This window comes from Artemia sp. Qi Xiang Cuo, chromosome 4 (assembly GCF_049724085.1).
Source record: "Artemia sp. Qi Xiang Cuo chromosome 4, ASM4972408v1, whole genome shotgun sequence".
Classification (NCBI taxonomy): domain Eukaryota; kingdom Metazoa; phylum Arthropoda; class Branchiopoda; order Anostraca; family Artemiidae; genus Artemia; species Artemia sp. Qi Xiang Cuo.
Window position 1 is genome coordinate 68,560,284 of NC_142797.1, and position 25,673 is coordinate 68,585,956.

Genomic DNA, 25,673 nt, shown 5'->3' on the forward strand with positions numbered 1-25,673 from the left:
AACGTCGACAGTCATAACATCGACACGTCATGACATCTAAATTTTTTTTTAATTGTCGACGTTCTGACGGTTAGTGGTTCTGACAGATTTTTGTTATGAAAAAAAAAATATAAGTTTATATAATAGCAATAAGTATATAATAATTTTGAAACAAATTTCGGCTTAATATTTTCAGATCAGGGGGATGGTGGTAAAGCATAGCATATATTAGATGCATAACCTAACCTAACCTAGGTACCTTTCCCCCCTAAACCCCAAAAAACTAAAGTTTTAGAATTTTAGATGCTATGACGTGTCGATGGTTTGACTATCGACGTCAGAATCGCTACGTTCTGACGGGTAGCGATTGTGACTGTCGATGAACTGATGTGTCGACGTTATAACTGTCGACGTTCTGACGCGTAGCGATTGTGACTGTCGATGAACTGACGTGTCGATGTTATGACTATCGACGTTCTGACGAGTAGCGATTATGACTCTCGATGTCCTGACGTGTCGATGTTATGACTATTGATGTCCTAACGTTTCGATGTTTTGACGGATTTTTAGTCGATATTTTGACGGATTTTGTCAATGTCCTGACGATGGTAGTCCTGACGTTTTGATGTCCTGACGCCTTGCCATCGCTGATTAACGCTACGTTGACAACACAGTTTATAGAATTAGCAGTATGATCATACCCTATCTCACCCATTATGAAAACCCGGACCAAGGTGCGAGTGCTCCAGAGAACGTTTTTGCAGATAGAAACATAAGCGGCATTAAATCTTTTCACGAGTAGACAAGTCAGATTTCTCTTGGACACGAAACAAGTGGAAACCCGCTATTACGAATAATGCACTTACTAACCATTTCTCATTGATTGACGGAAACAGACTAACCCGCTAATGCAGAAAGAAGTGGGAGGAGCTTTTTGTTCGTACCGAGAATGAAGACCAGAAATGATCTGCGATAAACTTACTGGATAATTCTATAAACTGTGGTTGACAAAGTGAATGCAAAGGTCATCTAATTACCTCACACAATCGAAGCGCGCTACTGTTTTACTTCAAGTCCGTTATTGGACTATTTTTACGATAAGATGAGTCGCTTTAAATTAGAATTGTTGGGCGATAATTTTACTAAACGATATATCGATATCGCCACTTTCTATATTTGTTATATATCCGATCGTTTTTTTTTTGCTAAAATTAATTAAATCTTCGCTTTGCAAAAGTTCAGTAACAAAAATCGTAATTAACGAGCACTTTGCACAATTTTATTTCCAAACATAATATAAAAATATAAGAAAACATAAAAAAATAAGATAGAATAATATAAAAAAAACTTCGATGACATAAATGCCTACCAGGAAAATCTAGATTTGAAAATACACGGGCTCAGCTTCCGGATTAAAAAAAATAAACTAATGGCTATTTTCAAATAAAAGTAAGGATCAACATTAAAACTTAAACGAACCGAAATTTTTACCTATATGAGGAGGATACCCCCTCCACAATACCTCACTCTTTACGCTAACGTTATTTAGAATATTCAAAAAGCTATCTTATTCTTGCTTAACGACCTTGTGTTTCATTTGTGGTTTGTAAGGGATTGGGACCCAAAGTCATATTTTAACGTCAAGAGTAAAGTATTTAGAGGGGGCATTCCCCACACCCCACCACTGAAAATTCTCTCAGAGAAAATTCGCCTTCCGAAAATTTCTGTTTACTTATCAATAACAAATGCTATGCGTAAGCAGTAGGCAATTGGCTTTTGTTTTTTGAATGACATGAAAAAAACAATTTTTTTTAACTGAAAGTAAGGAACTACATTAAAATTTAACACAAATTGAAATTATTACCTTTATGAAAGGCGCTGTTCTCTTCTCAACACCCTGCTCTTTACACTGAAGTTTGACTCTTGGTCACAACTCTACTTTTAAAATAATAAGAACTTTAGCATAAAGAGCGAGGCGCTGAGGAGGGGACAACCCCTTTCATGTACGGAATAATTTCTGTTCGTTTTAAGTTTTAATGTCGCTCCTTACTTTCAGTTAAAAAAACTTGTTTTATTTTTATTTCATTTCTGAACGTTTTTCAATTAATGCAGGTTCTAATTTGGCTCACCATACGTGAAAAATCAAAACCAAATTTGCATATTAATTTTAGAAGATTTATTCCGTATATGAAGGGTTGCCACCTCTTTAATACTTTTCTCTCTACGCTAATGCTGTTAGCACTCTTAAAAAAACCTCCTGTTCTAATTGTGTGGCCTTCGTGTTTCAGTAACGCTCTTAAAAAAATATTCCATCCATCTTCCACCTTGTCAAATTTTAAACTCTCTAGTTTAGTATTCAACTGTTCTTGAAAATCGTTCAACTGTTCCTGGAAAACTTACACCCGATCTTCTAGGACCATTATTTCAGTACGATCCCCTCTGAAAAAAAAACAACCACGCATCCGTCATCTGTCTTCTGGCAAAATAGCAAAATTCCACGGTTTTACAGATAGGAGCTTGAAACTTCTACAGTAGAGTTCTCTGGTATGCTGAATCTGATGGTGTGATTTTCATTAATATTCCTTGAATTTTAGGGGGTATTTCTCCCACCCTATTTTAAAATCGGACAAATTTTCTCAGGCCTGTAACTTTTGATGGGTAGTGCTAAACTTTATGAATCTCTTGTATTTGAAATCAGCATAATAATTTAATTTTCTTATGTATCGATCGATATCAAAAATCCGTTTTTTAGAAGTTTTGTTACTATTGAGCCGAGTCGCTCCTTACTTACAGTTCGTCACCACGAACTGTTTGAATGTTGTCGTTGCTATATATTTTTCACTTTAAATAACATTCATGTGAATTTGGTTCTCTGCATAAGGGTGATCAGATCCTTAAACAAATCTCTAAATAGTGCCGTAAATAATTAATGTATACATAGTAGTATAAATATGAAAATATTATATGTAATGATAATGCAATAATATTATTATAATCATGCAATATAAATATTATTAGAATATTAATATCGAAAGAATATCAATACATTAGGGTGTAAATAAATGATCCATAACAATTAATGGTTTTAGAAGGCAACATTTTGTTAAACTTATATTCATACATGAACGTTTAGCCATTGGGCCTGTTTATCCCTTTAACGGAAATGCAGTGAGAACAAATGGTTACTCCACTACAGTTAAGGGTCGGAACGCACTCATAGTGTTTCTCCTTACATCCAAACTATCCTTCATCTACAGAAGACATAATAGTTTAAAATTTTAATGGATTCTACAATAAAAACAGAAATTGAAGAGTAATACTTACATATATGACGCAATAAAGATATTGAAATAGACACACATGACAACCTCAGTTATATTGAATTTGTAGCCATTCGTTAGCTTCCTTATCACCTTTTCTGTCTATTAAGTAAGAGCAAATCTCCAATCTAAACAAGTAGTCCTGAGGATCAAGAAGGGGAACAAGACGAACCTTTTCAAGGTCATAGTTTTCCTCCTTGACGAATTCTATGACTTGCTGCACTTTAGTGTCCTTGTTCCCTCGTCCGGCTTTTTCTTTTGCTTTGATAATATTTCTGATAAATTTGTCTAGCTCCCGGACTTCCATTTGCTTTAGGGAAATTTCCGGGAACAAGTATCGTGAGTTGGCTATATGCAACATGTTAAGGAACTCGTCGTAAGCGTCCTTATTAATAAAGATTTCCCCGGCTGGGTATCTAGTGACCATATCCTTTCGAAAGTGCTCGAGAAAGGTTTTTAAAAGAGTGTTCTATTCCAAAGCTCCGAAAATCATTCGTTTAATCTGTAGCTCCACCTATCACCAAACTGGTTACAACAGACTCTGGTGCAAACTGAAACGCAGAAAGTCGATTGTCAAGGACTATTTTTTTTTAATATTTCATGTACTGCGTAAACATTCTTGACGTATAGGGGCTTCTAAGCGTTTTCAAGGAAATCGATAGAAATATTGATGCCAGGACACTTTTCATTATAATTTCTAAGAACTAGAAGCGAAGAAAGGAAGACATCTGCATCACTAGTGACAATACGGAAACGCTCCGTATCTTAATTGGAGCCAATCCTCCAAATGTAGAAATGAATTTTCTGGTCTGCTTCTGCATAACAGTTATCAAACTCGATTTTTTTTTTATCGACGAAGACTTCTCCTTTATTTGAGACGTGAAAAGCAATTGCTGTGGCTCTAATTGATGGTTCAGTTTCTTGCTTATAGCCGTTCACGATGACTTGCACGTTGTTTATCCCCGCGTGGTGTTTGAAAATAACATTTTTCCTCTTCTGAAGAGGGTCACACATAGCGTAGACCAGGCCATAACGAAAGTCACGAGAAGTCATTAATGTCTTGATTGGAGGAAATTTTTCAGAAAAAAATCGTTAATTTCTCTATCAATAACCTTCAAGGACTGAGAAAATTAATCCTCATATCACATCTTTCCACCCGATTGGTAGCAATGCTTGTCCGACACAAGAATAAATGTTCTTATACCACCCTTAGCTAGCGGAAAGATGAATCTATTAAGGAATTATCGCAGTATTCCTGTAAGATCTTAGTTCCTCTAAGGTCCTGGATTAAGAGTCGTTTAGTGCCTTGTCTTAGGTCCTTATTTAGCATTTCGAGAAGACACCCCACGGATGCGCTAGCTCCATCATTGCCAGATCGGTTTCAAAGCCAACTCCTTGCCTACACTTTTCTTTCAGTTAAGACGAAAAAGATGTGATGTCACGCAGCTGCTCAAGAACGGATTCTTGGTAGTTAGGGCGTTTCAAACTGTAAAATTTCGATAAAAATCTAGGGATTCCAGTCTCAGATGTTTTCATGCTAGCCATGTACAGATGTCAGTTCTCCGTTCGTATTGAACCCCATGAAGCCATAGCTGACATTACAGACTCATAGAAAAAAATGCCCCAAAGAGGGAAATGACAGTCAGCTTTTCCTCGTCTAGTTCGCCATCCTTCAAACTTTCTGTAAAATTCGTCCAAGTCTGCTAATAGACACTGGAGATCTAAAGGACACAGATTTTCCTCTGTAACAAAGAGATGAATCATCTCAATCTGGAGGTTAAACCACAGTTCTTCTAGACAGTACTGTGCCCTATGTACATTTTTAGCTTCCTTAATGAACGTATACTCCTTTTCATCGAAATATCCAACCCCAACAAACCATTGCCGGAGTCCCGCTTCGTCAAAAACGGACATTACTATCTTCACTATATTCCACTGCAAATGAAAAGCACCGAGAAGCGGAGGGATAAGAAGAAGGCCCTCGCTTCCTAACGATATTTTCTTTTGGGCTACTTGATAGAGCTTCTTATCTACAGTTAAGAGTTTCTCGAATTCAACACCTTCTAGATCTTTGGCTTCCTTTCTATCCATACTTCGAAATGTTTCATGATCAGTCGAAATGCTCTGGAAAACATATTCAATTCTATGTGTAGGAATTCAATTCTATATTCTATAAGTAGGAACTTTCATGATTTTATGATCATCAGGAACATCATGGATCTTTCGCAAGCTGAAATACAATCCCCTGAATATTGCTGAAGATGAGTCAACTTCCGATTCTTCGGTTTTGTCTGAACAATCTTCGGAGTCAAGGTCTATTGAATGGCTGCACTGAAATTCAACATCTATGTTGTCACTTTCATCTGTGGTAACGTTGGTATCACCGGCATATAAAACCTCTAGCTCTTCAATATTTTCCGTCTCTTCAAATTATTCGTCAGTTCTTAAGTTCGAAGTAGGACAGTGTACTATTGGTTTTAATTTACCTAGCAGCTGAGAAAGTCTTGATTTATCGGGTTCTAATTTTAGCATTTACAAATCAGCGAAAAATTCGAGCTGAGATTTTGCGAACCTTGCCATCCAATATAAAGCTGAATCACTCTGAACCAAAAACTTGGGATCAATATCTTTCAGCTCTAACACAGGGTGCAAAGGAAAGCATTTTGCATCTAAGCTAGGCTCATAGACCGTCGCAACTGTAACTGAGTGTAAGTATTCCACATTGGACATTCCAGCTTTTCTCACCTGATTAATCTTGGCATGCTGATTAGTGTTGGCTACCACAATGCAATCAGCTTCTGTTAGAGAGTCGTTTGACCGTTTTTCCATTTTCCACTGCAGTGTTGATCAATGACTCGACCCTTGCTCGAGAGGCCAGAATACGAAGTCTCCCCATAACTCCCATAGTCTCATTGACATTCACCCATGTCTTGATATATTCACCGAGAAGCTGGATTTCCCAAGTCTTGCGCATCTGATTTATGTTGTTTCACGAGACTGATAGCAGAAACAGCTTTCTATATTTCACAACAGTCATTTTAATGTCATTGGCACAGCTTTCTATCATTTCTCTAAGTGGCAAGAAAAGATCTGAATACTCCTTAGATGTACTCCTTTCTCTGAATCCTACTTTGTAAAAAATTCTGTCAATTGCATACTGAATGAGAAAGAGTTGTTTAAAGCAGGTCATGGCAATTGGGTCTTACAAATAGATGTCTAAAGGGTTATCCTTGGTGCACACTGACAAACTCGAATCAGTTTCCTTAAATAGACTGTTGTGATTTTCGTGTAGAAAAGTCGCAAGATTCTTGTATTCTTCATACTCTGATCCATATTTCTACCTCATCATTTCTATTGAAACAGGTTTAAAGAGGCATGACCCCCGAAATGAGGCAATGCTACAAATATTGTCCGCCTTAGACGGCAGTAGCCTGCGTCGAGCAGCAAATATTCCTGGGATTGCTTGCAGGATTCTTATATTTCTCACAGCAAGTCCGGTTTTATTCTTCAATGGTATTCTCTTTTTCTTCTTTCCTGATTTATCCTCTCTGTATGATTCGTTGAAGGATGATTCTAAACAGAGAGTAGCGGCTTGCTCCTGTTCGACTGTCTCTTCTGAAGAATAGCATGGGCTCGTTTTCTCATATGGTACTTGACTTGGTACCGATTTAAGTCTTTTTGAGCCAATAGAAGTCTGATAGACCCCTTAGTTAAGGCTAGAAGCCATCTTTGCTAGTTCATCATCTGTGACAAATAAAGACATCCATCTTGTTTTGTACAAAAACTTTATCAAGTTTAGCAAACAGGTGGGATACTCACTTTTCTTCGCAGAACAAATTAGAATGTCGATTGCCACTGAAGGAACTTCCGACTGCTTCACAAAAGTCCGTTTAAAAGGCTGCCTTTCAAATGGTTTATGAAAGCGAGTTTTCGCAGAACTATCGAGCTACTTGCCAATAGATGTTATCTTCTCCGCATTTTCTTTGAACCGACACTCATTAGCCACAGCATTCACTAAGTCTGCTAGGAGAAAATACGACTCGTTCTGACTTTTTAAACAAGCTAAGAAAAACGTGCTTTCATGGCGAGTGAAACATGCTTGTAACTTGCAGGATGTCGGTGTAATGTCACTCAACTCGAATCTCAGACGCACTTCCGATATAGCTGTTAAATCTTCTGATACCTGATATCCAATATCAAAACTCATGCTCTCTGGAAAAAATGGCATGAATTTACTTTGATAGATCAAAAATTTCTAGACACTTGGTTTTTAATGTCAGAATTTTTGTTTAATGTCAGGACAGATTTTATTATCTTCCAAGTGTAAGACTACCACAAATCACCTTTAATAAATAAATGAATTCCAAAACGAACGGAAATTACAATAGATAACCTAGTCTAATACAAAATGAGCAAAAGTCAAAAGGAGGCTGAGAGCCCCCGTGTCTTCTCTAGACCAGAATGTAATTTTCACTTCAGAAACAAAACCGTGGATTTTCAGATTAGTATACATAGTCTGATAATTATTCCTTAAAGTCTCAATACCTCTTTATTTATTAAAGTCAAAAAAGTGAAAACTTTTAAAACGTGTTTTGTTTTCAGTAAAGTGTAAACTATGTTCTTGTCTTGAGAGGGCGTGGGTATTGTTAGCCCTACTCATGTTAACTTTTTGTCGTTTTGAGTTTGAGTCGGTTAAGTATTGTAATTTCTGTTCGTTTTGGGTTGAATTTATTTATTGATGGTGATTTGTGGTAGTTTTACGCTTAAAAAAGATATTTGAAATTATTTCTACTCATTTTTGGTTTAATGGAGCTCTTTGCTCTTCTTTGACTTCTTTGCGTGGAAAAAGCTTTTTTCAAATTAATTCATGTTTGTTTTTATTAATTTTTTCATGGAACAAAATTTTTATATCTATTTGCTTTGTTTTTATTAGATTCCATGGTTTTTTACTTTGAAGATTATTTGACTTTATTTCTGCTCATTTTTGGTTTTATGAAGCTCTTTATATTTCTTTAAGAAACATGTTTGCGGACAAAGTTTTTTAAAATTAATTGTTACAAAAAAACCATACTTGAATGTCGTTAAAAATTTCTTTTTAAAGGATATATTGTTGATCGGTTCCAGGTCCCCTGGGCTTCATCTACCATATTCTTTCCTTAAAGAGACGGTATCAAAAGGGCACTACCCTCACTTACTGTGGTCTGGCTTCTCTTGAGTCATTAAAACGCATCCAAATTTGATAATCATAGGCACTGCAATCTGGCTGCCTAATTAAAGAGCGATGTGAGGACAAAGTACTATTCATTTTTTTTTTTACCGGGGCACTTCGTATAGAACGAATTGTTGTAGAAACTTTGATGAGGGCTCACTCGATTGGAAATTGAAAGGGCTAGTACCCTTTTTAATAGTCGAAAGTGATTGGAAGGAACCTTCCCCCTCCCCATATCCATCATTTCCTCAAGACATACAATAAAACTTTTTAAGATAGCCATTTTGTTTAACGAAGGTGAATGGTCCAGAAACTATTTCTCTGAGGATTAAAATTCCTCTCCCCCCTCAAATCCCTCCCGGCAAGGGTTGTGAGCTATGCCATAGGAGTATATGAGGTTTCTATAGAAGGGGTGGTCGTATAAACCTTGGAGGAGCTCATTCTATTGGTAATCAGACGTTATAGTGAACTTTTTAAGGGTCAAAGTGATCAGAGGACAGCTACCCCCTACGCCTATCATTTCCCCAAATACATCCAATCTAAATTTTTAAATGGGCAATTTTTTCAGCGTAGTTGGATGGTCCAGTAAATATTTATTTTAAGATTCCAGGAGTCTTATATGTGAAATTAATCCTTACCTTGAATATTATTTTCTCCACTTCAGATCAAAATTACTCGGAAGAACTCTCAAAACATTACAAACAAAATACTTTAGTGATGAGCATATATACTATCAAAGAGATACCCGATGGAGTTTTAAAATATCCTAGTGTCTGCTCTCAGTGTATGCAGCAATATGTATTACCTACATTACAGTGCATATGAAATGGCAGCTTTTTAACTGATGTAAGTATCCTAGTGTTGGACCAATATGTTTGACCCGCCGATTCGGCTTGTTTAGTCCCAAGATACATAAATTTTACGTTGTCAGAATCCGTAATAATTCCGGCCGGCACTGATGTTTCCAGTAATTTGGTGTTTGTTATTAAAAAACTTTTAATCTTCAATACAGTAACTTCCCAATAACCAATACTGTATATAAACATTGAGTAAAGTTCATAACTTTCAGCCCTTCCCCTGGGGACTTTGGGAGGATTAAGTCATCTTAAAAGAAATAGTTATTACATTTTGGAACATGCTGAACAAAATGGCTATCTCAAAATTTTGATCGGATGACTTTGGGAAAAAATGAGCGTGGGAGGGGATCCTAGTTGCCCTCTATTTTTTGTCACTTAAAAAGGGCACTAGAACTTTTAATTTCCGTTCGAATGAGCCCTCCCGCGATATACTAAGACCACTGGGTAGATAAAATAACCCCTGGGGAAAAAACAAAGAAAAAACAAATAAACACGCATCCGTGATCTTCTGGCAAAAAAATACAAATTCCACATTTTTGCAGACAGGAGCTTGAAACCTCTCCATGGTCTAGTCGCTTAGTCAAAGGTTTGTGCAAATTTGGAAAAAAAGTGTGAAAGTTGGTCCACAGGGGAAGTTTGATGTGCTCTATGGAATGAGACTGGGACACAAGTGATTTGAACTCCTTAAGAGCGGGATACAGGGGGTAAAAGTCACCCAAAAGGGGGAAGAGCCAAAAAAAATTCTTTTTCCCTATTTTAGCTTGATATTCGGTGTTTATACTCGGTATTAAACAGAAATTGAAGCAAAGTGATGGAAAAGGTGGGGTGTCCCACCATTAAAGGGAGAGTGGAGAGGGGGTGAAATTCACCCAACACGGGGGAAACGGGAAATATTTGTTTTTGCCTATTTCAAATTGGTATTCGGTTTGTTTATTAAATCTTATTTAGTCACTAATTTAATGCCATGGTCAAAATGCAGAGGATGTCCTGGGAGGGGGGAAAGAGGGGTAAATATTTCTCCCGGGGGAAATGCTAAAGAAGGAAAATTTCTGATCTGCTGTCTGTAAGTTTGTTCTTGCCATTTCAGGAGGCATTCTCAAGATCGAGTGATACAGTATTACATCCAATATCCTGGATAGGGGAAAGAGGGGTAGCCTAAGGGGGGGGGGATGCCAAAATTAGTTTCTTTTCAATTTTGACTATAGCGGTTATGATGACTCTACTGGGAGTAGGTGGCAAAACCTGGACAAGGGAAACCGAGGATGACAGCTGTGACGCGTAAAATTACGACTGCCTCTCCCCCTCGCTTCCCCTCCTTTAAGAGTCAATTGCACTGCTATGACTTTTATTCAAAGATATCACTTTAATCACTGAAGGAAGAAATAAAAAAAGGTTAAAATAAGAAAAAAAAAGAAAAATGGTACGCAGTTGATGCTGTGAATCAGCAGCCTATTCGTTGCTTTCGTCAGACCTGTAGCACGCTCCATTACAGGCACACAGATTAGTGAATGATAGTGAAGCCTTTGATACAACAACATATGACCCGTTCTTTGCACGCCTTGGAAGCGTCGGGTAGCGATGTCCAGACAGGATGCCACTCATCATTTACGAGCTTCCATCCAAATTCAGAGGGGGGGGGGATTCTAGATGGGGTCTACTCCTCTTTCCCAAATTCGGCCAGCCTGAAAGTGGGCACGTCTGGCGTGCTGAAGAAGGGCGCCGGATGTTGGTGGGATGCGGTCAATCTGCCGTCCCTTGCCAAAAAGCACTTTTCTCGCTTCATCAACACCCTGGACTTATGCTACGAGCATAAAATTATGAATTTCTCCAGTAGCTCTTGCTATCGTGGTCTCGTAGCAGTCGAAGCAGACGAAAAATCCAAGAACGCGTCAGTTGCATCAGGATAACTTCTCCATATATCAAAGGCTTTCTTCTTTCCAATGCCAGAATTGAGCGTGGATGGAGTGTTAGTTGCCTTCCAATTACTTTTGACTATTAAGCAGGGCACAAGCCATTTTTATTTCTAATCGAATGAGCCCTTTTTGAAGTTTCTACGACAACACTTTCTATAAAAACTTCCTATGCCCCCAGGGCATAGCTTACAATCCTTGTTCTGTGGGCTGTGAAGGGTTGTCATCCTCAAAGACCTAATTTCCAGAACTTTAAACTACGTTGAACAAAATGGCTATCTCAAAATTTTGATTTTGGGGAAAAGGTGGGCGTGAGAGGGAGTTTAGTTGCCGTCCAATCACTTTCAACTATTAAAAAGTGCACTAGCCCTTTGAATTTCCAATCAAATGAGCCTTTCTTGAATTTTCTATGAGAACGCCTTCTGTAAAAACCTTATATGCCCCCAGGGCATAACTTACAACCCTTGCCCCGAGGGTTGGGGAGGGGTGTCCTCCTCAAAAATATATTTTCTATCTGGAAATCAACTACGCTGAACAGACTGGCTATCTCAAAATTTTGATTGGATTTGTTTGGGGGAAGGATGGGCGTGTGGGGGGGGGGGGGGCTAGCTGCCCACCAATCACTTTTGACTATTAAAAATGGCACTAGCCCTTTGAATTTCCAATCGAATAAGCCTTTTTTGAATTTTCTAAGAAAATGCCTTATTTAAAGACCTTATATGCCCTAAGGGAATAGCTTAAAACCATTTCCCTGAGGCCTGTAGGAGAGTGTCCTCCTCAAAAATAAATTTTCTATCAGAAAATAAACTACGCTAAACAAAATGACTATCAAAAAAGTTTGATTGGATATGTTTGGGGGAATGATGGGTGCGGGGGGGGGCTAGTTGCCCTCATATCACTTTTGAATATTAAAACGGGCACTAGCCCTTTGAATTTCCATTCGAATGAGCCATTTTTGAAGTTTCTATGAAAACACCTTCTACGAAAATCATATATGACCCTAGGGAATAAATTAAAAAACAATCTCCGAGGGTTGGGGGGAAGTGTCTTCCTCAAAAAGATATTTTCTATCTGGAAATCAACTACACTGAGCAAAATGGCTATCTCAAAATTTTGATTGGATGTGTTTGGGGGAATGATGGGCGTGGGGGGGGGGCTAGTGGCCCACCAATCACTTTCGACTATTAAAAATGCCACTAGCCCTCTGAATTTTCAATCTAATGAGCCTTTTTTGAAGTTTCTACGACGACGCCTTCTATAAAAACCTTATATGCCCACAGTGCATAACTTAAAACCCTCGCTCCGAGGGTTGTGGGGAAGTGTTCTCCTCAAAAACATATTTTCTATCTGGAAATCAACTAAGCTGAGCAAAATGGGTATCTCAAAATTTTGATTGGATGTGTTTGGGGGAATGATGGGCGTGGGGGGGGGGGCTAGTTGCCCACCAATCACTTTCGACTATTAAAAAGGGCACTAGCCACTCCAATTTTCAATCAAATGAGCCCTTTTCGAACTTTATACGACAGCTGTTTCGATACGAAGTGCCCGGGTATGGATAAAACAAAAACAAAAAAAAAAACAACACAATGTGCCCACATCGTTTTTTACTTAGTCAGCGCTAGCGCGCTGCCTATGATAAAAAAAAAAAAATTATAATCTCTAGAAGAGCCTAGGACAGGCGGGGTTCTAGGATCCTAGTAAGTAACAATTTTGAGACAAAAAGGAATATATAGCACCTAAATATTACAGATTCAGTTGAAAAAATAATAATAGTGTTTTTGCACATGATTTACCACAAATAAGATTCGTACAATTTTCCAGCAATACCATTGGAATTATACGCTTTTTGGCAGCAATACCCCTGGAATCTTGGTGAAACACTTTGCTTGTTACGTTATCTCATTCCAGAAGCATGTACTTATGCTTCTATATTGACAATAGTAGCATTTACAACCGAAAGATATATGGCAATTTGTTATTTTACGCGTGCAAGAGGTAGAAGCAAACTCATCAGAGCAACTCGTGTGATAATTACCATTTGGATTATAAGCATCCTCTCAGCTATACCTTGGGGTGCTGAAGCAAAGGTAATTTTATTGATTTCTTTTTACTACTATTCTGCACCAAAAATAATTACCAAATGGATCCTCCCATTTATGCTTAGTGGCACTGAAACAGAAGTGATTTTACTGACTTAAGTTTGATTTTAATTATAAGTAATAAATCAGTACGCTGAAAGTATTTTAACCCTTTACATACCAAGCCTATCTTGTGAACTTTATTTACCGAGCTGGGGTCTTCTGAGGATCCCTGATTTTTTTGTTATTTCTCAAACATTTGATCTGCAAAATTATTCAAAATACTTATTTTGGGTGTCTGGAGATAAATTTCAATTAAACAAGTAAGGTAAGCCTTTTTTTTCGCTTATTTATGTATGATTTCTATTGCCAATAATATTGTAAGGACATTTGTATAACATTGTATAGCCTTGTGTTAGCAAACCTGAATAAATAATTTTGACAATATAATGTAAGAATATTTAATTGATTATAATAAGACAATACAATTTGTAATATAACAATAACACAACTATATAATATATATATATATATATATATATATATATATATATATATATATATATATATATATATATATATATATATATATATATATATATATATATATATATATATATATATATATATATATATATATATATATATATATATATGTATATAGATAGATAGATAGATAGTTTCTTTTAGCCCACCAATAAAACAAAAACATGGCGGAGTAAGGGAAAAACAAAAGAAAAAAAAAAATTACTTCAAAAATAAACGATTAAATTATATAAACTATATACATTCACAGCTCGTACATGACGTGCAACGGAAGGAAATCGTAAAGGTGCTCCAGTGCACCTTTTCTAGCATTGGTTTCCTGCGTTACCACAACTTCACGAGGCTCTGGAATAAGATACTTGTCCAAGAGAAATTTATTTCTCTCGAACAGCGGTACTCGTAACAGAAATTTTAAATATTTGCAGAACGCAGATCTAGCCTTTAGTCGCTCTGTTTCCGTAAACCATTCCCAATACAGGGGACAGGTAAAGAATATGTGGGAGTGCCACCGCTCTATATAGCCTCGCCAGAATTTGCCGATTGTATGAATACTTCAGGGGAGCCAGTTTAGCATAGCTAATTCGTAGGTTTGACATAAGCGTGTCAAGGCAAAGAATTCTAGTTGCTTTCTTATCTCGACCGTACAAAAGACCTAAGTATTTAAGCGACGAAGACGGTGCAATAGTAGCGCTGTCTACTGAAACAGTTGGTTCTGGTGCATCCCGTTTCGTTGAGTTGAAAACCAGAAATTCAGTTTTCTTACCATTAACTTGCAGACCAATAGCTCTATAGCCAGATACAAGCTTATCTAAATTATCCTGCAATAGACTCAGCGAAAAACTCAACATAAGTAAATCATCGGCATAGCTTATTAGACTCAGATCACAAAGATCAAGGCTAAGCCCACCAGAGATTTGTTTTGTAACCTTAGAAGTCAAAGTGTTAAATAATATTGGACTTTGAACTGAGCCTTGTCGAAGCCCTCTATTTAGTTTAACTGGCGCACTAAGTCTTTCAAGTCCGAGTTTCACTCTTATATAGCTATTAGAGTACCAATAGGATAACATAGCTACTATATGGGTGTTCAAGCCAGCATCTAGCAGGGTCTGGAAGACGGCGGACTGGATGACTGAGTCAAATGCAGCAGAAATATCGACAGTACATACATACACGGACAACCCGATTAGTTCAGCTTTAGCAAGAATACGCTTTAGAAGTCTATGGGCAAAAGCGCAGCTGAGATATTTTCGAAATCCAAACTGTCTGTGGTCTATAACACATTTTGATGCAATTTCGCTAAGAACCAATCTTTCCAACACTTTGCTCAGCGTACTTGAGACAGTAATAGGCCTATAGCCTCCACACTCATTCGCGTTTTTTCCTTTCTTGAGGATACTTGAAACAACCCCGGTACAGAACGAGTTAGGAACGGTCGCACTATCTATACACATCTGAAAGAGTAGTTGCATATGATGAAGCAAAAGCGGGGAACAATTGTATAGATGATTACAACTAACACCATCAAAACCGGGAGCCTTGTTACGCTTTAACTGGCTAACAGCCCTTGAAAGATTATTTTTAGAAACCACAAAATAATTTCTCTGTTTCAGAAGCGAATCAAGACTTGATTTTAACGATTCATCATAATCTTTTTCCAAAGGAATATTTTTTGACCCGAAAACCTTCGAATAATGTTCTAACAACTGTTCTTCAGGTACTGTGGCACAATGCTTTGGCTGCACTCTACTACTTGAAAACTTTTTCGACATATTTTGCGGGTCGCGGATAGCCTCTTTCGAAGTAGTTTCTGCTTCCTCCACTTTAAGCTCATCCACACATGCTTTGTATTCTCTTTTTCTTTTACGAAAGAGATTGAAAACAGTACCTGACCTAGGCTTGCTGGATTCGCGCCACACTGAGTACCACATCTTAGACCTCCTTTTAGCATGATTCACGTAAGGATGGTCGCTCCATCCCCTTTTCCTAGTACCTTTCTTAATAACTGCACTAGGTACAGATGCAGACTCAGTAACTTTCAGCGCGTGGGTGATTTCAGCACAATATGTGTTGAGTGCGATTTTGTCATCACACCCATTGACCAGAAGCTGAAATAGAACTTTTATTTTGCCTAAAATTTCGTCACAGGTCGACTGATACAGATCAATATTAATCTTTTTCCACTCGCGTCTTTCTATGTAACCTCGATTTCTTGATTTCACTGCGCGACTAAAAGGAACACGGAACTTGAGCCCGAGATGGTCACTTGCTGTATGCTCTTAATCCACCTGTATAGGCAAGGGGATAGTGAAGTTTGAAAAGACGTGATCAATATTGCTTGTGCTTCCTGAGTTGTGAATGAACGTAAAGTTTTGATCTTTAGTGTAAAGAGTACATTCAATCGGGATACATGTCACAAGAACGTCTTGTAACTTTCCTTTCAAGAGAAGGTCACACTGGAAGTCACCGCCGACTAAAATCCGCGAATTCCCCAGTTTGTGGAGCAGTTTTCCGAGTTGACCACAAGCCTCGGCATACCGTTTTTCACTGAGGTCCGTGTTCATGTTAGTTGGTAGGTAGACATTGACCAGCGTGAAAGCACTGGGGCCAGGGAACTCGACTGCTAGGTAGAAATCGCACGACTCAAGTTTACGACAGTCGATACTGTCGTCAACGAATATCGCAAGTCCGCCACTAGGGCGGCCCCTTGCACTGGAGCGCAAGGGGCGCATATATATATATTTATATATATATATATATATATATATATATATATATATATATATATATATATATATATATATATATATATATATATATATATATATATATATATATATATATATATATATATATATATTACTAACAACAACTCCAAACAGCACCAAGCCGCCTGAGGCAAACACAGTTACGCACGCTCCTCCTCCATCCCAATCTTTTCAAAGCCACCCTTTTTACTCCTCCCAGGAAGATACCATTTTCTTTAATTATATCTTCATAACGTCCTCTCACCCCAGATGAGGACGACCTAATTTCACTTAACCCTAGACGGTTGGCCGAAAAGGACAATCGTCGGCAATCTGTCATCCTTCATACGCACAATGTGCCCTAGCCACCTCAACTTTTCTTTCATTATGGCCCCAGAAAGCGGGATTGAACCACATTTTTTGTACAGCCTACTGTTTGAAATACAGTCAGTAAGCCGGGTACTCAAAACTACCCGTAGGCAATTTCTCCGGAAAACATCTAGCAAATCTACCTCCGTTTTTTTGTTTGGAGCGCCCATGTTTCTGAACCATATTTGCCCACTGGCATCACGGTGGCTTCCAATCTTGGTATGCAGACTTATCTTCCTATTCTTCCTTTTTTTAACTCTGAAAAAAACACCATGAGCCTTGGCTATTCTTTATTTTTACATCTTCATTGCTCCAACCATCTTTACTAATAATACTACCAAGGTAAGTGAAGCTGTCCACCTGATCAATCTTTTCATTACCCAACTTCACCTTTTCATCTTCACTTATTCCTTGCCTTAGTGACTTAGTTTTTTTAACATTAATTTTCAAACCTATTCTAGCACCTTGAAATCGCAAATCCTCTAACCGTTCATTCATTCTGTTCACACTTTCACCAGTTAAATAAATAAATAAATCTTGGATAAATGAATAAATAAATCTTAAAACAAGTCAAACTTAAATTGAATATGCAAATCAAGCTTGAAACGAACAAAAATCACTACAAACAAGAGTTTCTGTTTTACCTCGTTCTCTCACTGTAAACGTCTATAACCGACTGCGCCTTTGGCGCTTTACTGAAAACCAATTTTACAATAAATATTTTCTTTTGTAATTAATATTGAAAATAAACACTAAAAATTATAGTAAAATTTTAAAGTGCTGAGCTGTCAGCAATTAATATCATTATAAATCAAATATTCAGTTTAATTTATTAGTTCTTCCTAAAGTTGTTCAAGACGAATATAGCTTCACTACAAACAAGAGTTTAGATACTGCTGCCTTCCTTGACTGTAAATATTTGAAAAAAACTACGTTTTCTAAAGAGTTAAAGAGGCTGAGTTACAAGGTCGAACCTTAAAACGTACAGGGATTAGGAGGCACAGTTGGGGGGCTGCCGCCCCCAAACCCCCGCTTTCGTAGCCTTTAAATAAAAAAAAAGTTTTTTAAACTGAAAGTAAGGAGCGACATTAAATCTTAAAACGAACAGAAATTATTCCGTATATGAAAGAGGCTGTGCCCTCTTCAACGCCTCGCTCTTTACGCTAAAGTTTGACTCTGTCTCACAACTTTATTTTTTAAAACAATAAAAAACATTAGCGTAAAGAGCGAGGCGTTGAGGAGGGCACAGCCTCTTTCATATACGGGATAATTTCTGTTCGTTTTAAGATTTAATGTCGCTCCTTACTTTCAGTTTAAAAAAACTTTTTTTTATTTAAAGGCTGCGAAAGCGGGGGTTTGGGGACGGCAGCCCCCAACTGTGCCTCCTAATCCCTGTACGTTTTAAGGTTCGACCTTGTAACTCAGCCTCTTTAACTCTTTAGAAAACGTAGTCTTTTTCAAATAATTTCTGCACGTTTTTGTACAGTTTATTACTTATTATTGCTTGACTAACTGTTAGCTGATCGTGTCAGGAGTTAAAGTTGGGGGGCTGCCGCCCCCCAAACCCCCTGCTCTTGAACATTCTTGTGTTAAGGCTTTTAATTCCTGAATACTCAAATCACGTCGTACAGGGTGCCTCCTAATCCCTGTACGTTTTTAAGGTTCGAACTTGCGACTCAGCCTCTTTAACAGCCCCCCAACTGTGCCTCCTAATCCCTGTACGTTTTAAGGGTCGACCTTGTAACTCAGCCTGTTTAACTCTTTAGAAAACGTAATTTTTTTCAAATAATTTAAAAAAGAAACTGAGTTTCTTTTTTAAAGTTTAAATTCAGTGTATAAAAAAATTGCTCGGCCAGGGAATCGAACCAGAGTTATCCGCCTGAAATTCTGAAGTATCAACCGCAGGACTAATGAGCCACAATTGTAATTGTTTTTTAGTAAATGGAATCTTTTTTCGCAAAGCAAATTCCCACAAAACTTGATATTTGGTTTTTGGAAAACAGAGAAGGAGTAATCAGATTGAACTGAAATTTTGAGGATAAGCTCCCAGGCCCCAGGAAAGCTTATCCTATAAATTTCAGCCCGATCAGACAACGTTAAAGGGGGGTTGTGGTGGGAAAAATTAACATGGGCTATTATAGGAAAACGAGGTTTTTCGTAAATGTAAATTCGGGGGATAATTTTTTCGGTCTGAAAATATCAAAAAGCCCTAACAGGTCGAATTCTGCTTCGAATGAGTCCTCATTCACCCGGATCAGTTGCCAACTGTGGCCTGTAAGCGTGGATAACAAAAAAAAAAGAGAAATGAATTTTAAGTGGCTATATTTGGTTTTTTGAAAACAGGGAAGGAGTGATCGGATTGAGTTGAAATTTCGAGGACAAGCTCCCAGGTCCTAGTAAAGCTTAAATTCTAAATTTCAACCCAATCGGACAACGTCAAAGGGGGGCTGTGGTGGGAGGGTCGAAACTTCCGGCCCAGTTTACCCCATGAAGACAAAGTCGGAGGAGGATGAAATTTTGCACGTTTCTTAGTTTGAGCTTTGGCTACAAAATGCAATTACCGCCATCTCTCTGCGGCCTCTAGGACCTGAAATCGCTTAACATGGTGGTGGGTCGCCTCTTTATAGAGGCACAAGTGTGCCTCCTTGATAAAGTCTGAGGGGGGTGAAATTTTGCACTATTCTTAGTTTCAGCTTGGACTACAAAATGCGATTACCGCTGTCTCTCTGCGACCGCTAGGACCGGAAATCGCTTGCGGGCTCTTATAGGAAAACGAGCCCGCGTTTTCGCGGGCTAGCCCGCTTATAGCGGGTTCTTATAGGAAAACGAGGTTTTTCGTAAATGTAAATTCGGGGGATAATTTTTTCGGTCTGAAAATATCAAAAGGCCCTAACAGGTCGAATTCTGCTTCAAATGAGTCCTCATTCACCCGGATCAGTTGCCAACTGTGGCCTGTAGGCGTGGCTAAGAAAAAAAAAGAAATGATGAATTTTAAGTGGCTATATTTGGTTTTTTGAAAACAGGGAAGGAGTGATTGGATTGAGCTGAAATTTCGAGGATAAACTCCCAGGCCCCAGAAAAACTTAACCTCTAAATTTCAACCCAATCGGACAACGTTAAAGGGGGGCTGTGGTGGGAGGGTCGAAACTTCCGGCCCAGTTTACACCATGAAGATAAAGTCGGAGGAGGATGAAATTTTGCAAGTTTCTTAGTTTGAGCTTGGGCTACAAAATGCGATAACCGTCGTCTCTCTACGATCTCTAGGACCTGAAATCGCTTAACATTGTGGTGGGTCGCCTCTTTATAGAGGCACAAGTGTGCCTCCTTGATTAAATAAAAAAAAACTATTTTTTTAAACTGAAAGTAAGGAGCGATATTAAAACTTAAAACGAACAGAAATTATTCCGTATATGAAAGGGACTGTCCCCTCCTTAACGCCTCGCTCTTTACACTAAAGTTTTTTATTGTTTTAAAAAATAAAGTTGTGAGACAGAGTCAAACTTTAGCGTAAAGAGCGAGGCGTTGAGGAGGGGCCATCCCTTTCATATACGGAATAATTTCTGTTCGTTTTAAGTTTTAATGTCGCTCCTTACTTTCACTTTAAAAAACTTGTTTTTTTTATTTAATTTTTGAAAATTTTTTGAATAAATGCAGGTTTTGATCTTGGCTCACCGTGCATGAATAATTAAATCAAAATTTTCATATTAATTTTACTTTTATTTAGTTAAATGGCTTTCTCGAAACTTGATTAATTTTATTTGCCAACGTTTTTATTAGTAATAAATATACGTAACTTACGAATTAACTTAGGTAACGAACTTCTATATTCATATATTTTTAATACGTTTATTAGGGGGTTCGACCCCTAGTCAATACCTTGCTCTTGAAGCGAAAGTTCGAATTTTGTTCCAATTCTTTAAAAATGACCGCTTAATCACAAAGGCCGTTAATTAGGATAAATAGCTCTTATGAAAGTACTAAAAAAATCTTTGGCTTAAAGAGCGAGGCATTGACTACGGGGCGACCCCAATCACATATGTAATATTTTCTGTTCGTTTAAAGTTTCGATGTTGCTGATGTTGCAGTTGAAATACTTGTTTTTTATATTAGATTTCTGATCTTTTTTAAATAATGCTGGGAAGTCCGGCGTCCCCTTCATAGGAATGTCCCTTCCCCCATGAAAACTTCCTTCATGGAAAGATCCTCCCACATAGCCCCCGACCCCCCCCCCCCCACTACGAGGAAAAATCTCCCCTGAAAAAGTCGGTATACTTCCAAGTAACCAAGACTATATGTTAACATTGGGTAAAGTTCATAACTTTCAGCCTGCCCCCCGGGAACTTTGGGGGATTAAGTCATCCTAAGAGACATACTTATAATATTTTCGAACATGCTGAGTTAAATAGCTATCTCAAAATTTTGATCAGGTGACTTTGGGAAAAAATTAGCGTGGGAGGGGGCCTAGTTGCCCTCTATTTTTTTGGTCACTTAAAAAGGGCACTAGAACTTTTAATTTCCATTCAAATGAGCCCTTCCACGATATTCTAGGACAACTGGTTCGATACGATCACCCCTGGGAAAAAAAAACAATCGCACCCGCACCTGTGATCTTTCTTCTAGCAAAAAATGCAAAAGTCTACTTTTCTATAGATAGGATCTCGAAACATATAAAATAGGGTTTTCTAATAGGCGGACTATAATGGTGAGATTTTCATTAAGTCTCTATAACTTTTGAGAGGTCTTTCCCCCTTTCTTCAAAAATCAGCCAAATTTTTTCAGGCGCGTAACTTTTGATGGGTAGGACTAAACTTGATGAATCTTATATAGGCGAGATCAGCATTAACATCTGATTCTTTTGATGCATCTATTTATATCAAAATACCGTTTTCTAGAGTTTCGGTTACCATTGAGCCGGGTCGCTACTTACTTACAGTTCGTTACCACGAACTGTTTGATAAAAAAAACCATAAGCCTACTGCGTCATTGGCGCTTCACTGAAAACGAATTATTACAAATATTATCTTTTCCAGTTCTTACAGTATTGAAAATGAAAATAAAATTAGAGTGAAATAAATTCTTGAACTGATGGATCTTTCAAAAACTAATATAATTATAAATCAAATATTCATTTTGATTCTGTTTATACTTTCCAAGACTATTCAAGACGCATGTAGTTTTCAGTAAAGCGCTAACGAAGCAGTAGGTTTTAGACTTTTACAGTGAGAGAAAGAGGCAATACCCAAACTCTTGTTTGTAGTGATTTTGTTCGTTTCAAGCTTGATTTGAATATTCAATTTAAGTTTCACTCGTTTTAAGATTTATGTATTCATTTACATTAATATCTATTGTATGTTTGTTTGCCATGATTACTTATTTAATTTCTGTTCATTTTCGGTTTCATTTATGGTTCAATAGCAAAATTTTTTTTCGTTTTAAGCTTGATTTTCATATTCAATCTAAACATTACTCGGTTTAAGATCTACTTATTGTTTTATTTTGTTACTTGTTGTATGTTTTTTCCTTTATACAAGAGAAGGTGAAGTGTGGGGGGAGGCTAGCTGCCCTCAAATCACTTTTTACTCTTAAAAAGTGAATTACAACTTTCAATTTCCAATCAAATGAGCGCTCTATGAAGTTTATACGAGCATCCCTTCCATAACAACCATATATTCCCCAGGGTATAACATACAACGCTTATCCTCGGGCCCTGGGGGCTGTGTCGACACCGGAGTTTTTGTTATCTGAACTTTGAACTATCTTTAACAAAGTCTCTATCTCAAAATTTTATCTGACGCATTTAGGGCGTGGAGGGGGGGGGGGGGTAGTTTCCCTCCAATCTCTTTTGACTCTTAAATTGTGAAAGAGAACTTTCAATTTCCAATCAGATGAACCCACTCTGAAGTTTATACAAGCATCCCTTCCATAAAAACGATATTTGCCCCCATAGCATTACTTACAACGCCTGCCTCCAGGCCATGGGAGGTTGCGTTGACACAAGAGTTTTTCTTATCTGACATTTGAATTATTTTTAATGACCTAGCTATTTTAAAAATTTTATCGGATAGGCTTGGGGAAGAAAGGGTGTGTTGGGGGTGGGACTAGTTGCCCTCGAATATCTTATTACACTTAAAAAGTGACCTAGAACTTTCAATTTTTAATCAAATGAGCCTTCTCTGAAGTTTATACGAGCATCCCCTTCATAAGAACCATACACGCCCCCAGGACAACACTTACAACGTCTACCCCCTGGGTCCTGGGGGGTTGTGCTGCCAAAGGAGTTTTTGTTATCTAATTTTTGAACAATTTTTAAACAACTGGCTATCTCAAAATTTGTAGCAGATGGGTTTGGAGAAAAAGAGCATGGGGGAGGGGGGGCTAAGTGCCCAAAAATCTCTTGAATCTTAAAAATTGAGCCAGAACTTTCAATTTCAAATCAAATGAGCCCTCTATGAAGTTTAAACGAGTTATAATTCTCCCAGTTGAAGTTATCCCTTTCATAAGAACCATGCATGCCCTTAGGGCATGACTTAGAACGCCTTCTCCCGGGCCCTGGGGGTTGTGTTGACACTGGAGTTTTCCTGATTCGACCTTTGAACTATTTTCTGACAAAATGTCTAACTCAAAATTTTCATAAGATGGGTTTGGACAAAGAAGGCGTGGGGGGGGGGGGCTAGTTGCCGTCGGATCTCTTTTTACTATTAAAAAGCGAACTCGAATTTTCAATTTCCAATCAAATGCGCCCTCTCTGAAGTTTATACGAGTATCCCTTTCATTAGAACCATATATGGCCCACGGTTTAACTTCTAACGCCTGCCCCTGGACCCTGGGGGTTGTGTCGACACCTGAGTTTTTATTATCTGACTTTCGAACAATTTTTAACTTAATGGTTATCTCAAAATATTTATCGGATGCATTCGGGAAAAAGGGGCGTGGGAGAGGGGCTTCTTTGGTTGTCCTTTAATCTCGTTTGAATCTCAAAAACTGAAATAGAACTTTCAATTTCCAATCAAATTAGCCCTCTCTGAAATTTTACGAGCTTCCCTTCCATAAGAACAATATGTTCCCCAAGGACATAACTTACAACGCCTGCCTTCGGGCCCTGGGAGACTGTGTCGACCCGGGAGTTTTCGTTATATGGTCTTTTCACTATTTTTTTGCAAAATGGCTTTGTCAAAGTTCTTATCAGATGGGTTTGAAAAAAAAGGTCGTGGAGGGGTGGGATAGGTGCCCTCCAATCTCTTTTGACTCTTAAAAAGTGAACTAAAACTTTCAATCTCCAATCAAATGAGCTCTCTTTGAAGTTTATACGAGCATACCTTCTATAAGAACCTTATATGCCCCCAGGGCATAACTTACAACGCCTGCCTTCGGGCCTTGGAAAAGTTGTGTCGACACCAAAGTTTTTGTTGTATGATCTTTGAACTATTTTTAACAGAACAGGTATCTCAAAATTTTTATCGGATGCATTTTGGGGGAATAGGGCGTGGGGAAGAGGGGGCTGGTTACCCTGTAATATCTTTCGACGCTTAAAAAGTAAACTAGAACTTTCAATTTTCAATTAAATGAGCCCTCTCTGAAGTTTATACGAGCAATCCTTTCATAAGAACCTTATATGCCCCAAGGGCATAACTTACAACAACTTCCCTGAGGCCTGTGGGGGGAGGGGGGTTGTCATCCTCAAAAATCTAATTTCCAAAATTTTCAACCACGTTGAACATAATGGCTCTCTCAAAATTTTGATTGGATATGTTTGGGAAAAAGGTGGGCGTGAGAGGGGGGTTAGTTGTCCTCCAATCACTTTCGAGTATTAAAATAGGCACTAGTCCTTTGAATTTCCAATCGAATGAGCCCTTTTTGAAGTTTCTACGACAAAGTTTCTATAAGAAGTTTATATGCCCTCAGGGCTTACTTTTAACCCTTACCCTGAGGGCTGTGGGGAAGTTTCCTCCTCAAAAACATAATTTATATCAGGAAATCAACTAAATAGAACAAAATTTTGATTGGATGTGTTTGGGGAAATGGTAGGCGTGGAAGGGGTGTTCGTTGCCTTTCAATCACTTTTGACCCTCAAAAAGGGCACTAGAACTCTCGATTTCTAATCGAATGAGCCCCATTTGAAGTTTATACGACGACCTCTTCCATATGTAGTGCATCTGGGAAAAAATAATAATAAATAAATGATTAATAAAGCACTGGAGACGTATGGCCTTTACTATAGGCAACGCTATAGCGCTGCCTCTGACTCATTTGCCACACTATCAGCAACCGGAGCCTTATTATTTTTTAATCCTTTTAGTAATTTCACTAATTCTTCCTCAAAAACTAATTTTCTTCACATCCAAGGTATCCCAATCTTTTCCATGTTCCTCTATATCTTGTCCTGCAACTGTATCTCAGTTTAGCAAATTCTCAAAATGTTCAGCCCATCTCTCTTTAACTCTTTCCTTCTCACAAACTGTGACCCCTTTCCTATCTTTAACTGGGACAAGTCCCAATTGACTATTTCCTCTCAATTTATTAACATGCCAGTACAATGTTTTACTATTATGCCGTTAAGCTGCATCTTCCAGATCCTCAGTAATTTTATCCATGGCCTCCACATCAGACCTCCTTAGTTCATATTTTAATGTTTTCTCCACTTACTTTACATTCCTTTTTTTT

General features: G+C 38.0%; 1 protein-coding gene across 1 annotated transcript in view; it reads left to right on the top strand.

Annotated features, from left to right (window-relative positions):
* The first annotated feature begins 7,707 nt into the window (after positions 1 to 7,707).
* The window catches only part of LOC148953361 (neuropeptides capa receptor-like), a 162,054-nt gene continuing 144,088 nt past the window's right edge, over positions 7,708 to 25,673 (top strand). Inside the window, exons 1-2 of the mRNA XM_089087941.1 lie at positions 7,708 to 7,762; positions 13,097 to 13,362. Of these exons, the coding sequence (XP_088944067.1) occupies positions 7,708 to 7,762; positions 13,097 to 13,362 (321 nt within the window). The remainder of the gene's footprint in view (positions 7,763 to 13,096; positions 13,363 to 25,673) is intronic.